At 39.2% G+C, this 20348-nt stretch overlaps 1 protein-coding gene across 4 annotated transcripts in view; it reads right to left on the bottom strand.

Annotated features, from left to right (window-relative positions):
• LOC115429720 (E3 ubiquitin-protein ligase NEDD4-like) overlaps positions 1–20348 on the bottom strand; it is a 66688-nt gene that overhangs the window by 28193 nt on the left and 18147 nt on the right. For all 4 annotated transcript variants that reach the window (XM_030149411.1, XM_030149413.1, XM_030149409.1 and 1 more), the window contains 11 exons: positions 18513–18574; positions 18093–18195; positions 15111–15265; positions 14875–15010; positions 14600–14788; positions 14409–14486; positions 11657–11716; positions 8724–8855; positions 7466–7642; positions 3014–3211; positions 160–237 (listed from right to left, as the gene is read on the bottom strand). In XM_030149411.1, the coding sequence (XP_030005271.1) occupies positions 160–237; positions 3014–3211; positions 7466–7642; positions 8724–8855; positions 11657–11716; positions 14409–14486; positions 14600–14788; positions 14875–15010; positions 15111–15265; positions 18093–18195; positions 18513–18559 (1353 nt within the window). In that variant the 5' untranslated portion in view covers positions 18560–18574. The remainder of the gene's footprint in view (positions 1–159; positions 238–3013; positions 3212–7465; positions 7643–8723; positions 8856–11656; positions 11717–14408; positions 14487–14599; positions 14789–14874; positions 15011–15110; positions 15266–18092; positions 18196–18512; positions 18575–20348) is intronic.

Here is a 20348-nt window from a genome sequence, read left to right as displayed (position 1 = left end):
TAGTGAAAAAGGAGGAAAATATTAATAAGGTTATTCACTTGTGCAAATAACTGCCAGTAGCAGAAATAGTTGAATACTACAATAGATTCAGCTGTTTACTGCAAAATGCACTTGGTTGCCAAATAAATATCCCTTCGGTCTAATGAAGATAGTACTTACGGGAAGTGGGCCAAGGTCACCAGGCTCCATTGAATTTTTGTTCCTCATATGGACCGGATATTTTAACCTGGGATCCTCCTAGTGGTACAAAAAGAACAAACAAACTGATATTAAGAAAGGAAAGGATGTAAAGAAGACATATATTTGTATATATTTTTAGATTTGTTCTTGTTTAAAATCAAAGTGAACATCCTCAATATCACAGCCACAGAGTTTAAGACTTTGAAGGAGCATAATTCTTATTCAGGGTCAAACCAATGTTAGATTTACTTTCACACCACCAGATGTCACTAAAAGACCCCATGAGTTCATCACTTACCACTGCCCTAGATTTTCACCATGTAGTGATGAGAATCAAGTACAAAGACATACGTAGATATATAGTTTTACAGCTTTTTCAGTAGCTAGAATTTCCATCAGGTTGCTAAATTGCTAAAAATTTAAGAAAAATATAAAGAATATACGCATATAATCAATATAGAGTGCTATTTTAATAGAAAGCACACGAACAGGGTTTCCACACGTTTATAGACCTGCTTTAAAACTTCACCAAGACATTTCAAGGGGCATTAATATAATCTCTATGAAGTTCACTATGGTTAATTATTATAGTTTTTTTAATACTGGTGTCATGCTACTCTTCATTACAGATGTAACATTATAGCAACTGAGGGGAACAAAAGGTTTGTGCAGGTTTCATCAAGTTCTCTTTAAACAACTCTGAATGCAATTTAGGACCAGTTTCATCTCTTTTCCAGTCCGTACCAGTGGATTTACACATTACTGAAGTACAAACTTAATGCCTTTTAATACCTCTGAAAGGAAAATAAAAACTTAGCCTGTAAAACACTACCTGGCTAAATAAATCTACCGGATATATTTACTGCAGAGTGAATTAAAGTTGTCAATTAAACTGTGAAGAGTTCTGTCAAATGCTCAGCTCCTCTGCCTTTAATATGGCAGACGGAGAAAAAGTGAGGACTGTTGTCTGATAACTGGTAGCAGGGCCTTAAAGTGGACCTGTATTGAGCATGTTTACGACATTAATTGTGATTTATTACCTCGCCCCCAAAGGGGAGGAAAGGGGTATTATTTTTGGTTCAGTTTGTTTTCTTTGTTTTTTAACACTTTAGCAGCAAAACTATTGGTTGAATTCAAACCAAATTGGGTAGGTACACAGTTCCAATTTTTTATGAATTTTTAAAATCTTATAATGGCCGAAAATTGTCTATGATGACATCAGCTGGATCGGTGCCAAAATAAGTTACAATATGTGTGAGGGGGGGGGTTTGTTGTGCCTGGAACCACTTGTTTATTACTTATAAGCAAGAGAGATGCAAGTTCAGTAAAAAATTGCCATAAATGCATCACACTGGACCTTTTTATTACGTGAATTACAGGTGAGGCAGAACCTATGGGGAGCAGCCATTGCCAGCCGGAAGTGACAAACCATCGTTGATTCTGGGTGATTGAGTGCGAGTAAACAAGCAGCAGTCAGTGATTGAGATTGAGTGTAAAGCATGTGTTCACACTTGTTGTTTGTGCAGTCGTAGGCTTTACACTCCGCCACTGTCCTAGAGATGTGACCCAGCGCTGGTCGATAATGTGTCATCTTATGCCGCGTTTCCACTACGTGGTACCGGCTCAGCTCAACTCGACTCGACTTGACTTTTTTGCATTTTCATTATGAGAAAGGACCTGGAATCTAGTACCCGGTACTAGTTTTTTGGTCTCATCTCCACTGAGGTTCTAAGACTGTGGAACAGATATCAAAACGTGATGTGTAAACACTGCAGACCACTGATTGGTCAGAGAGTTGTCTCTGTGACCCACCATTTTACAAAAAACTGATGCGGAAGTTGACAGTAAATACAGCGGTAGGTTAATCCACATGATGACAGCCCGCAAAACTACACCATTCAGTCAGGAGATTCAGTCTTTGGTGGCCGACAAAAAAATTCAGCATGGGCTTGATGAGACAACATGCACAGAGCGAGTTTATCAGCGACTCTCTGAGCAGACGACATGGAAGTAACGTGCCACATCGCTATGACGTCCAGGTACTGTAAAGTCAGTAGTACCCTGTAATGGAAACGGTCTCCAGGAATAGTACCTGGTACCAGAGTCGAGCTGAGCCGGTTCCACATAGTGGAAACAGGGCATAAGACTGGTGTCTGCTGCACAGGGTCAGTGACCAGTCCATCACAGCCCAAGTCATTGGATAATACGACGAGTCTGCTTCAATACTGACGTTGGAACAGCCCATGAAGGAGGAAACATGTCTCTAACCATGCCTGACTGACCGAGCAGTGACTTAGTACTCAAACGTACCAAAACGCAAGTTACCTGATGGAACTGCTAGTATCATACGTGATCTTTTGAAATAGCTAGCAATGAAAATTCACCACAGGTACCATTTAAGTCATAGCCAGTGATTACATGACAGTTGACAAATTATTGAGTATGATTGGATTTTCATGGTCATTGCTATAATGTGGGATGGTCACACTGAGAAAAACTGCCTCAGTCATAGTGATTTAAGTTCATACATCATGTTTGTCTAATCTATCTGTGTCAAAATGTCAAATTTTCTGTCTTTTTTTTTTCCAATGTCAATTCAGAGTATGTTAAATTCTTTAACTCTTCCAAAAATCAAGATGATTTAAGTTGATTTATTTTCTAGGTTTTTCATAACCCTGTCTGACTAATGAGTTAAAGTCAAAATGCCCTTTAATACCCCTGTAATTTACACCATACTCTCATGGAAATACACAAAAACTACATCTAGGCAGAAGTGATAAGAAGAAAAAAAAAAAAACCTCAGTAACATAGTCTATCAAGTGTGCCAACTCACCCAGGTGGTGGTTCTGCTGTTGTGGTCAATGAAGAAAGGTCGTCCGTTGGGGGCTATCCTCATTTCCCAGCCTGGGGGCAGGAAGCTCTGCTGAGCCTTATGCTGTGATTTCGGTGAGCTGTAGGGGGACGGCTGGGGAGACTGTGGGTTGGAGAACGTGTCCTTCACGGCCCGCCGCACCTGGATGTTGTTGGCTCCCTGAAACGAAAATGGAAAAATTAGCAAAATGTAAATCTATCCCCCGGTGAAACTAAATGGGAAAGACGAGGAGACAGACTGATAATGAAATATGTACTGAACTATGGAAAAAACAAAGCCCTGGTGGTCTTCTGAACTGCAAGGATAGTAATGAGGACAGGAATAACAGAATGAATGGAAAATTGATAAGACAGATTTTAGCTTCCAGAATATTCCAGTGGTCAAACAGTTTTCTTCCACATGCCATAAGACTGCTCAACTCAAAATAATATCTCCCTTCGTCACACACCCCACGGCTTTCTATACTGACACATCGTTTTTACATGCATATTTATTTTGTCATGTATATAAAGTGTCTGTTTTTATCGTTTTATGTTTTCACTGTCTCCTGAGCCAACTGCATTGAAATTTCAGTTCTAGATGGAAATCTGGAATAGACAAATAAAGACTGCCTATGTCTAAATTATTAATTGATGTATAAACAGAATAATCCATGAATACCCATCAAATGTTACAGATGACAGCTCAGACCAACTCCTCCCCATTGTTTAACATGAAAATAGTTTTTTCTCCCTTCAAGGTTCACTGGCTAATCAAAAAGCTCAATAAATGTCAATCAACACTCTGAAACAAATGTACTTATAGCAATCTGAAAAAGAATCACAGCATTTTACACCATGTCCTTCTTTAATACTCTGTTACTTCATGAACTATAAGTAAGTTGCTAGACTACTGAATGCTCCTCACACTCCATTATTCTTTAATTATTACAGACCAATGTGACTTTCAGCAGGAGAAGACTCCGTTAATTAATCCGCAGACCTCCCACCTCCTCTAGATGTTGTAATTACAACACCTCGCAGTGAGTGTTTCACTTCCTTTAACTCTTGTGATGTCTTGTTATCACATAAATGCACATCCTCAACCCCATTAAGTAAACCTTCATTTATTTCCCCTTAGTGGTGGGAAAAATATGTTTACTTCTGTGTTGAGCTATTAAACACACTGCGAAGTCAAAAAGTCAACACAACTTTACAATGTGGTGACCTTCATTAACCCTGGAGGTTTCAGACAGAACTCAATCTGTATGCAGAGTAAATGTGCACAGGATATGAAGGACTAGCTTCAAACTTCTGTAGGTTTTCAAAATCTTAGACTTAAGTCACCAAAATTATTGTGTAAGGATGACGAGTCCCTCCTTACACAAACACAAAGACAAAGACAGATACAATTAACTCTAAGTCAGAGATAAAACAAATACAATTTGTGACTCAAATCAATAAAGTCAAGAAAAAACAGACAGAAACAGTAATGAAAGTGACTGGTTGTGTGAAAACTCAACCAATGCTGATGTTAAGAATGAACCAAATTAAGTCTTTTCTCTCCACATCCATAACTGTACTTAACAAATAACAATACGATGTTATATATTACGGACAGGACTAATTTATAGTATGACCCCATCCCCTGAAGAAAAGGCAAGGGGTATCGTTTCTGGTTCAGTTTCTTTGTTTGTTAACACTTCAGCAGCAAAATTATTAGTTGAATTCATACCAAATTGGGTTTGTAGATTGCCAGTGACGAAGAATAGATGTGATTACATTTTGGGAAAAGTAGGTCAAAGTTAAAATTTTCTATGACTTTTAAAAAAAAAAAAGGTTTTCACCATTTACTTATAATGGCCAAAATGTGTCTGTGCTGTCATCAGCACACTGATAGACATGATGACATCAGCTGGATCGACGCCAAAATAAGCTACAATATGTGTGAGGGGCAGGGTTTGTTGTGCCTGGAACCACTTGTTTAGTCCTGGGTTTCGCACATTTCCTGGTTCTTCAAACATATTATCTTCTAAAGTCTCTCTATTGTTACAAATAATTTTTCCTATGAGGCTGTTTTTATTCACTGCTTTGTCGTTATAGTGCGTTACACTATCTGCTTCAATGTGTATTGCAATTCTCATTATGTTTAGTATTTTTATCAATGCAGCTGTAATGTGGCACTACCTTCCCAAACAAATTTCCCTGTGGGATAATCAAGAGGATGTAGACATATCTTGTCTTCTCTTTTTTTAATCTTAAAACTAACAAGATTTTCCTGTGGATTAATAAAGGATGTCTTGTCTAACAAACAGCTGACAAAAGTTTGTTAAAAATAAATGCAATGAAGTATAACTAGTGGGCAATGCCTAAAGAATTATATTCACCACGAATAAATAACAACAAATACAGGGTGGGGAAGCAAAATTTACAATATTTTGAGGCAGGGATTGAAAGACCGTGTATGACCAATTAGTTTATTGAAAGTCATGAGAATTTATTTGCCACAAGAAAATTGATATAATAGAAAATGTTTTTATTCTATGTGTCCTCCTTCTTTCTCAATAACTGCCTTCACACGCTTCCTGAAACTTCCACAAGTGTTCCTCAAATATTCAGGTGACAACTTCTCCCATTCTTCTTTAATAGTATCTTCCAGACTTTCTCGTAATAGTTTTGCTCATAGTCATTCTCTTCTTTCCATTATAAACAGTCTTTATGGACACTCCAACTATTTTTGAAATCTCCTTTGGTGTGACGAGTGCATTCAGCAAATCACACACTCTTTGACGTTTGCTTTCCTGATTACTCATATGGGCAAAAGTTTCTGAAAAGGTATGGATAATAGTGTTAGGTATGATTATGACATCAATATATGTTTGGTTTCAAAACAATTGACGTAGTGCCTGCTGAGAAAAAACAACTAAATGTTCATTGTAAATTTTGCTTCCCCACCCTGTACATTGCATTTTGAACTTCTCTTGAGTCCTCGAAAAACACTGTAATGTCAGTTTAATAATTAAGACAGTTTCACAGCATTTGATAAGCAAAAGGTGACTAATAAAAAGGATTCAATATATTGCCCAAATAAGTCGACTGATCGTGGATTTTAAGGCTGAGTACCACAGTGATAGATGATACAAACCCATCTTCCATCCTCCTTCAAAAATTGTAAATGTTATACAAATATCTCGGACTTGAATAAGTGTTGAACTAAACATCAAACTTGGAGTAATACATCAAGAAAATCTGGAAGTAAACTTCAAACAAGCTGTAAAAAAGATCTAGACACACTATTTGATCTTCTGCTTTCCTTTAAAGTCAATAATTCCAGTAGAGAAGTCTAATGTTAACCATTAGACATCATTGAAACCCTCCCAATAGTTTGTAAATCATCCCACCTCTTAATAGGTCCAACCCTATAATCTGGCTCCACAGAAAATAAGGGTGAATACAACTTGCCAGTAACAACCTAAAAACGCTTTTCTATTCAAGTCAGAATGAAAGCGCACACAGTGTCAGCAGTAAATCTCCTGTCCAATAAATAAGTGACATAGTAGAGCAAAAGCCTTCCACTGTCGGTAAACGTTACCAAATAAAACACACACTACAGCTGTTTTATCCATTATTGAGACGAATACACTGAAAAAGATGACTCCATTGTGAAAACTTTGTCAAATATATCTGCGTCAGTCAGCAGTATTTATTTTTGCTTTGCCTTTTCATCTCTAAAGTGATCACATGGACAATCAATACCACTGATTTGGACATCCTGGGGGACATTTTTAGAAAATTACAACAATCATTGGGGACTTGCAATCAATTCAGTAACGACTGCCCTTATTCATCCAGCAGTAATCACATTAGCCTGTTACTGTTATTGCTTTGAACAGACGAGACTGAAACGTACACAGAATGCAAATTGTTCAAAAAGACAAAGCTGGAATGAAGCTCAAACCGTTTCATGGGTTTAAATGGTCGGTCTGCTTTAGTACTCTGTCAACTCAATCCAAGCTCTAGACAAGAGAAAGAATACCATGAAGAAAAACAAGTGTCTTCGATGGAAATGAGAGAAAAATATGCAGTTAAAATGATTAAATTAGCATGTCCATGGGAAGTTGGGAGGGATGGGAAGAGAGAAAGCAGCAGCAAGGAAGAGTTACCCTGAAAGAATGAAAGATGAACAGAAGAAAAAGTGTCATATTAACAAAGGGAATCGACTGATGTAGCTCAGTGAATAAGTTCGATCCAGTCGAGGTCAATGATCTGGCGGAAACGGGTGGAGATGGTGGCGGGGTGAAGGTTTGCAAGAAAAGAAAGGAGGAAATGGGGAAGAGAAAGGAGGAGACCGAAGGATAAGAAATCCTCGGATTGTGGAAAAGGGGAACGGATAGAGAAATGATGGAAGAGGTCGGTAAAGGTGGGTAATTCTCACCTCCAAGGGGGTGGAAAGGGTGACAGTGGGGGAGCTGAGGCTACGAGGTCGTCGGACTTGGGGCTCATGGAGGTGGTTGTTGGAGGCATTGGAAGAGGAGGAGGGGGTGGATATGGATGCCAAGGCCGAGGCTCCTCCTGAAGCTGCTGCCGAGGTGCTGGCTCCATCTTCAGTCAGCTGTTAGTGAGAATAGCACTTTTACGGTTAAGCTGGGTTTTTGGTAAAGGTACGATACGCTGTTGGCAAAAAAAATAGAAAAACTTGTCCCAACACAAGCCATGCTGTCACACATGCCTGTCAGCAGTGGGAAAAAACTCTGGATGCAAGCTCTTCCCACAGAGAAATAAGATCCTACAATGTCAAAAGCATAGGTAGCGGAAAACCGACAAAAACAGCAATCATTGGGAATTGAAGATATCGAAGGCTACAGTTACGTATCCGACGTTAAGTATGGGGAAGAATAAAGTTAGTGTCACTGCTTTACATCCAATACTCGCAATGAGTGAATCAGCACATACAATGAGGTATAATTAAGCACCCGATGTATAGAAAAACCGCGATTAATGGCATTTGTTTGGCAGTGTCTCCTGAGTAATAATGAAAACAGATGGGAAAATGGGGAAAATAAGCCACTATGTGATGTGATGACCGATGACAGATCAACAGTTATAATCTGCATTCTTCACATAAAAGCAAATATGGATGGGTGGATTTGAAGAGAAGAGACATGAGCAGTAAACATACACCCGGTCCCATGGAGCACACTCTCTTTGTCTTGTAGCAACTTAGACTATAGGGAGCTGCTTGATTTGCAGACAGAAAGACAGAGAACAACTACTGGAGAAGGAACAGGGGAGAAATTGGAAATTGGAAAAGGGGGGGAGGGAAAAGTGACGGTTGCAAATCCATGCCAGGGTTTAGAAAGATGTGGCCAATGCAGAGTCGCGCTTCATCCATTGGTGCAAACAAAACGCTAGACGAGGAAGAAAGACATACGATACAGCAAGACAGAATTAAAAAAAAAAAAAAAAAAAAAAAAAAAAGAAATAACACAGAGGAACACAGAAGAGGAAACACTGGTTTGTAAAGTGGTGTCTTTTTCCATTATTCAGAGAAGAAAGACAGGGGGGGAAATAGAGGAGGAGGTCCAGCACACAGACGTAGGCTGTGACTGGGGGAGTGGGGGGGGGGGGGGGGGGGGCCAAGGCAAGGTCCAGTCCCATGCTTGGAGTCCAGCCAGCCTTCAGACCTGCTGTACCTGCACAATTGGCCTAGTCCAGGTAGTGGTGCGGTTGTTATGGTTGACGTAATAAGTTCTTCCTTTGCCGTCCTTCCTCTCCTCCCATCCAGGGGGCAGGCCAGGGGTGGTCAAGGAGTACGCGGTGGGAGACTGGCCGAGTGTGGAGAGAGAGCAAAGCAAAGACAACTCATCAGTACAGGTTGATACACTGGGAGACATGAGGAGGGAGTCTTCAAATAGTTTAACATTTCTGTCAGCACCACAGAAAAGGAGTATGGGTACACACTACTGTTTGTGTAAGTGGACGGCGGCTCAGTGAAGTCGACTTTAAAGCCATAACTACTCAATACAATAAGCATTTTTCAACAACCATATACATATACATAAACAACAACAGGGACTTAAAACCCCATCCCTCATCAGCTGTGATAAACAATTGTATCTAGGGCTGGGCGATATATACTGCAATATGACTTTTCCTCGATAGAAATATGAGACATGTTCCATACCAGTGTTTTTTAAACCTTGGGGTCGGGATCCCAGGTGGGTTCGCCTGGAATTCAAATGGGGTTGCCTGAAATTTCCAGTAATTGATAAAAATAATGACTTACTAATAAAAAATATATGGTAGGTTGAGAGAGACGATCCCAATACATAAAAGACATGACAAACTGTGAAGCTGACACTGAAGCGCTGTGGTACTGTTTATCTGTCAAATGTTCATTGTGGTCGGTTTCAGATGCTGCAGCTTTTTCATAATTCATAGTTTGTGTTCTTGTTTGTTCAGTATTAATTGTCAGTCTTGTAAATACAAGCTGGACTGACTGTACATATCCTGACCAAGAAAAATCAAATTCTCACTTTGTGCAGTAATCTACACCTGGCTTTTCTGCCTCCGTCCAGAATAATATACATTATATAGACTAAATGTCCTCTAAAATTAACCTTTATTTGCAATATAGTATAGCAAACTATTACATGATCAAAAACAAATTAATTTTAGCAAAAAAAGTGTCTCCCTTTTGAACGTCCGGGGTCGCCAGAAATTTGTGATGTTAAAATGGGGTCACGAGCCAAAAAAGGTTGGGAACCACTGCTCTATACAATTTCTATAGAATTCATTTGACCATGTTTTGATAGACAGAACAGCCGATCATAATTAAGTAGCGCTGCACCGAACCAATCACACTAGAGCCACATCAGGTTAGGTTGATGCACAGAGCACAGGTGCTAATGTTTGGACTGCAGCGGTTGTTCCCTCAGTAGAAAAGAACTCGGGTGGCCGGGTTACTGAAAAGTAGGGTGCGAACTTTTTCGGTTCAGGGCCTTCAATACAATACGGAGGTGAATCAAACGAATACATGTAGCCTATGTGAAGAACGCAAACACTCGCCTTTCTTTAAGTTTCACTTTCAGTTTCACGCCAGTTACAGCAATTAAGGAATGTACCCCCCCGTAAATACCCGGGTATTGTTTGGTGAAGACGGTCTGTTTCGTTTGTGTTCTCTTTTAAAACTTGAAAGCTTTTTCCTGCAGGTCAGACTTTTAGTTTAGCTTTAAATATATGTACCCATTTTATTTATCTGAAACAGTTGTATAATGTTCTTCAGGACATCTGTCATGTTCAACCTCTGACAGAAAATACACCAGATTTAAATCAAAAAATAACCTTCTGATGTCTTCACAACTAACTTATGAGTAATGGAAAGTTTAAGTTTGACAAAAACAGTGATTTGATTTATACCTTGATACATATCGATATCATCTGATTAGAAAAAAAAGATTGTGATATGATTTTTGTTCCATATCGCCCAGCCCTAGTTGTATCACATATGACAAGAAGTTTTTGATCTTAAAGATTCAGTGTGTGATATATTTAGACACATCTAGGGATTAAATGGCTCAAACCAAATGAATATCCTTCTGATATCAACTCTGTTCCACATTCGAACATAGTAGGTGACAGCAATGCACCTTAATACTGGATAATGGTTCAACATCGTGGATGCGCTCACTCTTCAGATATAAAAACATTCATTCTGAAGTAAAAAAAAACACAACCATTCTCAGTCTCATGTGACTACAAACAAATAAAATTAGCAATTACAACACGGGTGTCCAATACGTCAATTGCGATGGACTAGTAGATCGTGACAGTAGCATGGGTAGATCACATGACATTAAAAAGGAACTAAAATTAGCAAAATTTGCATGCACCACAGTCAGTAGCGTTACCCACTGAGTTATCCGACCATTAAGATAAATGGTAGTAATATTACCTAATGAGCTATGCACTGATATATGTATTAATATACAGTGGTGGTAGATCATTTTGTCTTGGTCATTTTAAAAGAAGCTCAGAAGCTGTAAAAGTGTGAGCAACCATCAATTAGAACATCTAAAATAATCCTAATTCTTACACACTGGACCTTTAATGCAAAATATGACAAAGTGAAATGTTACACATGACAAAAACAATAGAAAACAGAGAGGAACTAACACAAACACCGCATGGCAGACAGTCAGTAGATAAGTACTACTTAGATTTGTCACATATTAACCATTTGGAGCAAAACAGGGTCCTGAAATAGTTGACCAAATGACCACAGAAAAAGACATGCACTTTGAGGTTTAGATATAACTAAGTAAAAGTACTGCTGCTCAACTAAACACATTTTACAAAGTAAAAAAAACAACAACTATGTACTGTATTATTGTATACGTCATTCACACAAACTGTTGATCTGTTGAATAAAGGAAGTTTCATCTGGTACTGGATGGGTCCATCAACTATGCTTTATAAACAGAGGGTGATTTTTTACGCGTGACATTTCATGAAATTGTGTTTTACTGTAGGAGAAGTTTTGTAAGCTGCTGTATGTCGTAGGGAAGTGAGGGTGTTCGGGTGTACGATTGACAGGGTTTAGACTGTATATAAACTGGGTTATTACCATAGGCTCCTCACCACCTGTGACTGTTTGAGCTCTCGTTCTTCTGGTCTGGGAACTCTGCTGGTGTAGACAACAGGGGAAGATGGTCTTTAGTTCACAGTTTGTTAGGATTCAATTGCCAGTGTGGAAGGAATGGGGCAAGTGGGAGCACTGGGTGACAGTGAAGGGTCTGAGTGAGCAAAGACTGAATGGACAAAGGGGGGAATTTATCGTCAAAGCAGGTGAACAGTGTCTAGTAAGAGGTGATTCCAGTGATCATGGGCCACGGTGGGAAAGTGAGGCGGTGAAAGCGGGCATGGCCGCAAGCAGCAAAGAGCACAGTGAAGTGTGAGGTGTGGTTGTGATTGATTTGATTTGATTCAGGTTAAGGAAAATGTCATCATTAAGATTTAGACACACATAAAAAAAAAAAAAAAAAAAAAGAAACGTTAAGAAAGTGTGAGAAGAGGTTATCAGGATTATGTTTCCTTGCTGGTAAAGAGACACAGACTTCTAAGCTGAAAATTTAACCCCTACACAATGCAGCAGATTCTATCTCAACACAAGAGGAAAAAAAGCTAACATCTGTCAGAAAACACTGTTGTCTCAGAGGAGAAGGAGCAGCAAGAAATGGGATATGAAGTTCACAAAGTCCATAGTAGGTATGAATCTCAAGCAAAAATAGGAAACATTTAAATACCAAAGATAAACAAATATACAGGGTTATTCAAAAAGAATGAACTGTTTTCATTACGCAATATTTTAATAAGGAAAAGCAATAGAAAACTCCACCCAAGTCACAAGTATTCTACTCACAATCAACTTTTATTTCCTGTCCTACAAGTGTTCAGTGTGTCCACCGCCTGCAGCACGGACAACATCAATGTGATAAGAGAATTCCTCCCAGGTGCGTATCAGCATATCATGATCCACTGAGTTGATCACTGTTGTTATTTGATGTTTAAGGTCATTGAGGTTAGTGGGTAGCGGTGGAACATAAACGCGATTTTTTACATATCCCCACAAGAAAAAAAAAAAAAAAAATTCACACACGGTGAGGTCTGGGGATCTCACAGGCCAAGCACTTTTTCATTTAGAAAAGCTCGAACCATCAGCCTGGGGCAGCCATTCAAAACTTAGAAAACTCCTCTTTCAAATGGTCACTGACTCACTCCATGACGATGTTTGAAAACTGAAGCAATGCGTCATGAAATCGGTTCATTCTTTTTGAATAACCCTGTATTTAGTGCTCATCCGATGCTAGGTTGTTAATATTCTGATTACACCAGTGTTATTTATACATAATCTCAAACCTCTTAAACTGAACTGCAAATACAGGATAAAATCACTAACCGCCTTCGAGCAATAAACGATCCCTGTCAGTCTATGACATCTGTTTTCACACACATAAACACACGCTATCACACATACACATCCTAAACACGTGGCTCCTCCCCCTCCTTCATTTTACCTAGGACAATTAAGAACTTCAGGGCATTCTTTTTTATCTCACCATGTATCCAAACAGCACCAAAATAGCCACAATTTCACACATATGAACATAGATAACTCTGATCAGACCTGGCATTAACATGCATCGTGAGTGGATGAAGGTGTGAATGTAGTCACGACACATTCATGGTGGCATGGGACACACAGATACTCATTCAAAATAGACTAGACTAGTGCTATACTGGACTGACACGGACACTTTTTCCTTTGTGAGAAATAGCCAAGAACAATCAGGCACAAATGCACATATTTTACCAATAATACAAATGGAATAGTCAGAGTTGTCCAATGGAGATTTGAAGTCTATAGATGTATTTACAGCATCACCTCATCCATTCAATTATTGAACAAGAAAACATTCCACCTCAAAAGCTGCAGGCATTCTTTGATTAAAGACACATTATAAATTGACTCAGTTAAATTCAGAATGACAGCATCTACTACGCTTTAGGCTAAAGATGAGTTTGCTTATTTGCATATAGAGGAGGGAGGTGTGAGACGCTGGAGACCCATTCAGGGTGTATGTTAATGCCAGACCTGAACAGCGCCTATGAACTCTGTGCAGGTTTTAAGCCCTGCAGAACAGAGGAAAATCACTCCGATGATATTCTCTGTGTGAAGCCCTCTTTAAGTGTTAAAGTGAACAGCTAACACCAGCACCTGTATTATTCCTCAGCTTCAAAATGCCAAGCTCACTGCTGTGACTCAGCTGTGACAAACATCTGATTCAGATCCTGTGACAGCTTGATGCTATGACTCAGTGCTCTGTGGGGAGCATTAACACTGATGTGGTGCTCTCCTTAATCTTACACCCCTGCCAATGGTTACTACTGGAGTGGTCACGCCGCAGCCTGGCACACAGCTGTAGCCAGCTTTCCTTTGATACATCAAACACAGCTGCAAGTGAAAGTGAGGGGGAGGAAGAGGTGTGGTAATTCTACTGAAGCAAGAAGAGAGGAATGAACCGTACAACGGAGGAAACATGGACAGCAGGAAGGAAAAGTGAGGGGGTAGCAACACCTGCCTAGTAAAGACAAGTGGACATTTTTAAAGACAAGGAGAAGCTAAGGAGATGATTGGATGCGTGGTACACCCACAGCACTGAGGCATGGAAAGAGGAGGTCCACGACACAACAATAACAGCCCGTGTAATGCAATCAGAGAACAAAGAGGAGGATGTTCAATATGCTAACTTAACAAGGAAAATGAGGAAGTCGAGAGAGAGAGAGAGGAGGACAGAGGAACAAGTGGAAATATGTACCATAAGAGGAGGTGCCTGGGCCTGGTCACTGACACCATCCGTCATACTAGAGGAACGCAGTCTGTTTGACAACTGGCTCTGTTAGAAAAGAACAAAAAGGACAATAGAATCAATAGAAAAGTAAATACTGCTAGGAAATCAGTCACATGGGGAAATGACTTAGGCTGCGACTGCTACTTTATGGGTCTCACCAGAGCAGAGCTAGGTCCTGGCACTTCTCCATTGGCATCAGGTGTGAGAGACAGCCTCAGGTTCAGATCCTCAGAGAACTCCTGGGTGACGGGTGTTGGCGGGTGCTGTGGTGTCATGACGGAGGAGGGGCCAGGCAGAGACTGGGCCAAGCTGTCATTAGGGTCCTCTTCTGTGATGAGCTCCCAGGACTATGAGGTCGACAGAAAGGACAAAATCAGAATGAATTAATTGTTCTTAATGCGTTTGAGTGTATTATCTGTGTTTTCTCTTTTACATTGTCCATGTCCCTGGGTTCCAAGTGCTCGTTCTCTAGATCTTCACTGATGTGGCGTCTTGAGCGGAAGACACGGTGGGCTTCCTGATGGATCTGCCGCTGTTGATTGTCGCTCTCAGTTTCGGAAATCACATCCCTGAAAGACAGGAAGTGAGTTCATTCATTTACAGTCAAGTGTTTGACAAATCACTGATAGGAAACACAAGACTAAACGAAGGGAGGGAGGTGTGCCGTACATGTTGGAGGGACGCTTCCATTGTGTTGTGCGGTTGTTGTGGTTGACATAGTAGGTGCGTCCCAAGTTGTCCACCTTCTCTTCCCAACCTGGAGGTAACGGTGGCAGCATCTGCTGTGGTCGCTGAGAGCCCGAGTCTGCAGATTCATCCCAACCCTGAAAGCAAGATTTAACATTATCTGACCCAACATGACAAATACTGGTATAAAGACTTACACATGAACAGCAGCCTCAAAAACACAGTACACTTATTAGCGGTGTAAGAAAATATCGGTTCCACAATATATCGTGATATTTAATTTGATGATACTGTATCAATACTAAAAAGTACTGTATCGATATTTTAAGTATTTATTCAAATAGAGACATGGCGGAGGTTCATGTTTTTGTTTTTCTTTTTTGTGTTGCTTTTATTTCTATATTCACATGCTCTGTTGTTTGTATATTATAAAAGTAGTATTGTGAGGTCATGCATGTAGTTTTTTTTTAACTGATAACACTGTTTTGTTAAATAATGATTATTTCAATCATCCTAAAAACACTTTTTACTGTCTGAGAGGCAGATGTTAATTTCTTTGTTGGGATCACACAAAAACAATGTTATGATGTTGGATGATTCAGGGACTGTGCACTATGCATTCTTTCTACAACTAATAGAATATTAACATTTGAGCAGGATCTTAAACTGTAATGTCTGTAAACATAATTTTAGTTGTTTATCATTATTATGATTATTTACAACAAAATTTCATTTATACAGAGGAAAGTTTTGTGATACAGTATTAAATCCTGTTCTGATCAAATAAAATTTGTTTAGTATTTGTGCATATTTCTGGTGGAACTAAAATTTTCCAGGAAATATTCTATAATTATAGAGGAAACAAAACAAACAAAAAATATTACCTTATTAACAGTATCGTGATATATCGCAAAATATTGTATCGTGGTCCTAATATTGCGATTTGTATCATATCGCCAGATTCTTGCCAATACACACTTATACTTATTATTAGTAATTTGCAAGCAAAATTCACAACAGAGCTCTTTTTCTTAACTTATATAGGACAATTCTAGTGCTAAGACTGAACAAAAACTAGTGATTTCAAAGGGACTGCAAGAAATAGAAACGTGGATTATGTTTTTTGACAAGGTTGACAGCCAAACATACTATTATTGTGCAATTTTGCTATCAGTTGATATTGCTAGTTATCACAAAAAAGATCACATCATTTATTTTAAGTTCAAAGCCTAATCTCAGTTTTCTGTAAGGTCAGAACATGACAAACACTACATAAAAAAGTAAAGAAGTTAGAAGTTTGTAATGATAAAATGTAAACCAACAAGACACAGAAACATCAGTGTTTTAGCTGACAACATGAACAAAATTACCCCCCGTGAAGGAAATGATGTATTTCTAGTTGAAGCAATATAAAATTATTGTAAGAGTCTGGTTTGATCACTTGTAAATATAAAGTATCATGAGATGACTTTTGATGATGTGGCACTATCTAAATAAATTTTAAAATTATATTGCAATATTTATAATTAGCATTTTTTCCTCATAAAAGGAGTAAATACTGTTGAGAATTTAAGCATATTGTGGTGTGAGATATGTTTTGAAATTATATTAAAAACAGTCTTACTTTATTTATAGTATCACCATACACCCTAATATAATGAATTGTGACCCATGTATCATGACACTTAACATATCACCAATCTATAGTCAATAAGCAGACCCATTTTCAATGAAGATCAGGAGAAAAAGTGAGTAAGCAAATAAAGTCAATGTCATGTAGGCGACCACAGCTATCTGATTTAACTAGAACAGCTCATACCAAGTCTTGCTAATATTGTCCAGTGATGATTACAGCAGCTACTTACTACTACTTATCAATTTAGTTACTTTACACCAAAAATGTATCTGTTAAATGACTGACTTCTAACACGTCACTCATAACACATGCCATCATCAGAGGACGTGATTATTGGTTTACAAGGTATGGAGGCACCCTGCTCTGGGTTTGTTCATAAAACTAAACTTTTCTTACTTTTCATTTGCTTATATGACAGTTTCCATTTCAATTAAAGTATTAAACATGATAAAGCTTCTTTTGCCATGTCAGTAAATAGATCTGAAAGAAAGGACTCAAACTCAGACAAACAATGAATTTGCAGGAATTAGTTGACGCTCATTGATTGTTGATTGGTTGATTGTTGTTGATTGGTTGAGTTCTATGTTGTGGTTTTTAATGCTTTTGTTAACATTTGCTTCTGTCTGACAAGACGCTGGCTGACTGGGATATCTCCAACCACAGGATGTGCATGCATCTGTAGTGACTACGGACAGATAGCAAGAAACAGTTACATACAGAAACACTCTCCGAGGACTGGTTTAATATATTTTTTCCTGCAGGTCAGTGCACTGATAAAAACACATTCAAAGAGATGCAAGGGTGGCTGGCAGAGTGACATTTCTCATTTTTTGTAATTTGCTTTTTATAGTCACCTACGAAGCTTTAAACTGCCTGAAACTGTATCCGACATGCACTCGAGCACTGCAGCTTACACACCCACAAGACTTCGACACACACACAAACATTAACACGCATAAAAAATAGAGGAGAAGCTTAGATGTATTTTCTCTCTCTGAATAAGGGGCAGTGTTGTAAATGACTTTTCCAGGCTCTGACCTGGATAAGGCTTTCACCAGATTCTGGCAGCTACATACTGACTGGATTCTTAGAGACAAGAATAAAAGAAACCTCTTTTCTGGTCTTACTTTAAGCACAGACATTCTCACTTTTCTAATACTCTGAAATAGGCTACTTGCTTTTATCTTTAAGCTTAGAAGTCTGTCTTTTAGGAGGGCAGGAAGGAATAGAAGTGGAGTACGGTGTGGCTGTGTGCCATTATGAACACGATGATAAAAAAGATGCCTTTGGTAGCACTAAGTCAACAGCAGTGGCAGCCAAAGCCCTACCTCAGCCTCCTCCCTCATCTCTCCTGCCTCCTCTTCATGTCCTCCTTGTTTGGGCAGATAGGCCATCTTCAGACGCAGGTAACCCTTCACCCTGGACTTGTGACTGGAAAGATAACATCAGCAAAAACGCCCTTATTTGCAAATAGCACATTAGAACCAGGTGTCTCGCAAACCAAAAAGCCCCTCGCAGGCTGATGCTAAGAAATGTGGGAGACTTTCCAAAGTGTCTCTTAGAACACCAGATGGTCTTTTACCTTCAACGAGCTACTGACCTTTACGTGAACTTAATACCTTTTTGGAATTGCCACGACACTGAGCAATGTTTTAATACTATGTGCTACAACTTGCTTGGGAACAAATCAGACTATTAAAATAAAAAGATATAATACAGTTTGTTTGTGAGAATCCAAAGAAACTCACCTCCTGGGCCGCAAGAGGAAGTCTTTAAATGTGTAGGGACGCTCCATGGCAGGGTCCTCTGTCTGCAAATTAAAAGGAGATTGTTGACAACAGTCAATTGGATACATAAGCAGATACACATCTGACGGTATGGAAATATCAGCCATCATCATTATGTAATGTCAAGCTTCTCCTGTTTCAAAATGAAGAGCATAAAAGACCTTCAGTAATTTAGAGAAATCACCCACTGGCCCTGACTGGGCCAAACCAGTTACCGCTGGCAGTTCACTGTGTTCTTACATACCACTGAACCTGCCAATTACTTTTCCATATCTCAAGACCAATCTCAAGTGCGGATCTTGTTAAACAGTTTTGACATGAAGTTGTTATAAACAAAGCAGTACACAAAATATCTGACAGCTTTGATTTTTATTGTTTTTATATATCTGCTCATTAAATAGAGTTGTACCCCTCCCAGTGCGGTTCCAGAACCTTAACTTGTTTGAGTTATATTATCCATTTCAAAGATACATTTGCAAATCCATAGTTACCATCGTAATAATAAAACACTCTTCAGATTTGTGTGACATGGCTCAGTAGATGGTATATCGTGTCTCTGGGATTTTACCTTGGGACATTACATCTCATTTTTCTCATTTTACACGCTTGGTCGTGATGAAGCTGAAGAAAACTTTCCTCTGGGCAGATTGTCGTTAGATAAAATGTTAGGATAAAGTCACTTATATGACTTTTTGGTGTAGTATTTCAAATAATACAGGGTGTCCACAAAGTCTCTTTACAGTTTAAAAAATGTATTACAAAAGCAATTGATAAGATCTCTTTATCAAATTTGTTCTATGTACTCAGTTGTTATCACAATTTTTAAATCACATTGCATTTGTGTATTTAAGGTACACTGTTGATGAAATAGGTTCTGCTATATAACCCTCCAAAAAATGGCTACACAAGAAAAGACACAATGTGTATTGTGGTTTATTGAAAGTTAACTGAACTCTAAATTGATGAGTCTATAGCCATTTTTACATAGAGATCCCGGAAAAAACGCAAGATGGTGATCCCACCTTTTTTCCACCATTGACCGTTAAACACAGTCAAGCCAAAGGAGTAACAGAGGTGAGACAGGCTGGACTTTTACACAATGGACCTGTGATCCCCAATCAAAGGGGCAGTGACGCAGCGCAGCCTACAGTGCGCATATGGAGACACTGGCACGGATTCTGCAGCAGCCGCCCTGGGTACCTCGTTCATGCCACAGGTGAAAATGGCATGTAGTTGCAGCACCAGTGGCACAAAGCCACGGCACCCCTGGCATGAAGCCGCAGCACCCAGGGTAGCTGCCGCAGAATTCATGCCAGTGCCTCCATATGCGCCCGCTGTCTCAGGCGTGGGGGTCACCGCCATTAAAATGTCACACCTTGGTTGCAGAACGAGAGGTGTTCCTTTTACATAACGTTTTGCAATCCTGATTCCACCTTTGTCACGGCTCTGCTACTACCTCCAGACGCGTTACAAAGCCGCGATAAAGGTGAGACCAAATGATCCCACCATTTCGTTTACACAGAAGTCATTCCAGAATAAAGGTGAAATATTCCCGTAACAGAAGTGCTGTGTAAAAGGGGCTTATGCTACAGTGAACATGGCAAGAAATCCAGTCCCATCTTGATGTGCTTCGAGCAGCTAATGTTGTCCATATAGAGGTGGGTTAAATGAGGCAAAAAAACTTCAATATCTACTTTTCATTTCGTAATAATTTCCACAGATTTGTCTATTTATTTGCTTTTGTAATAAATGTGTTATATTGTAAAGAGACTTTATGGAAACCCTGTATAACTGCAC

This window comes from Sphaeramia orbicularis, chromosome 12, assembly GCF_902148855.1.
Source record: "Sphaeramia orbicularis chromosome 12, fSphaOr1.1, whole genome shotgun sequence".
Classification (NCBI taxonomy): Eukaryota; Metazoa; Chordata; class Actinopteri; order Kurtiformes; family Apogonidae; genus Sphaeramia; species Sphaeramia orbicularis.
The sequence above is the reverse complement of the archived record's forward strand: the minus strand, read 5'-3'. Positions and strand labels throughout refer to the sequence as shown.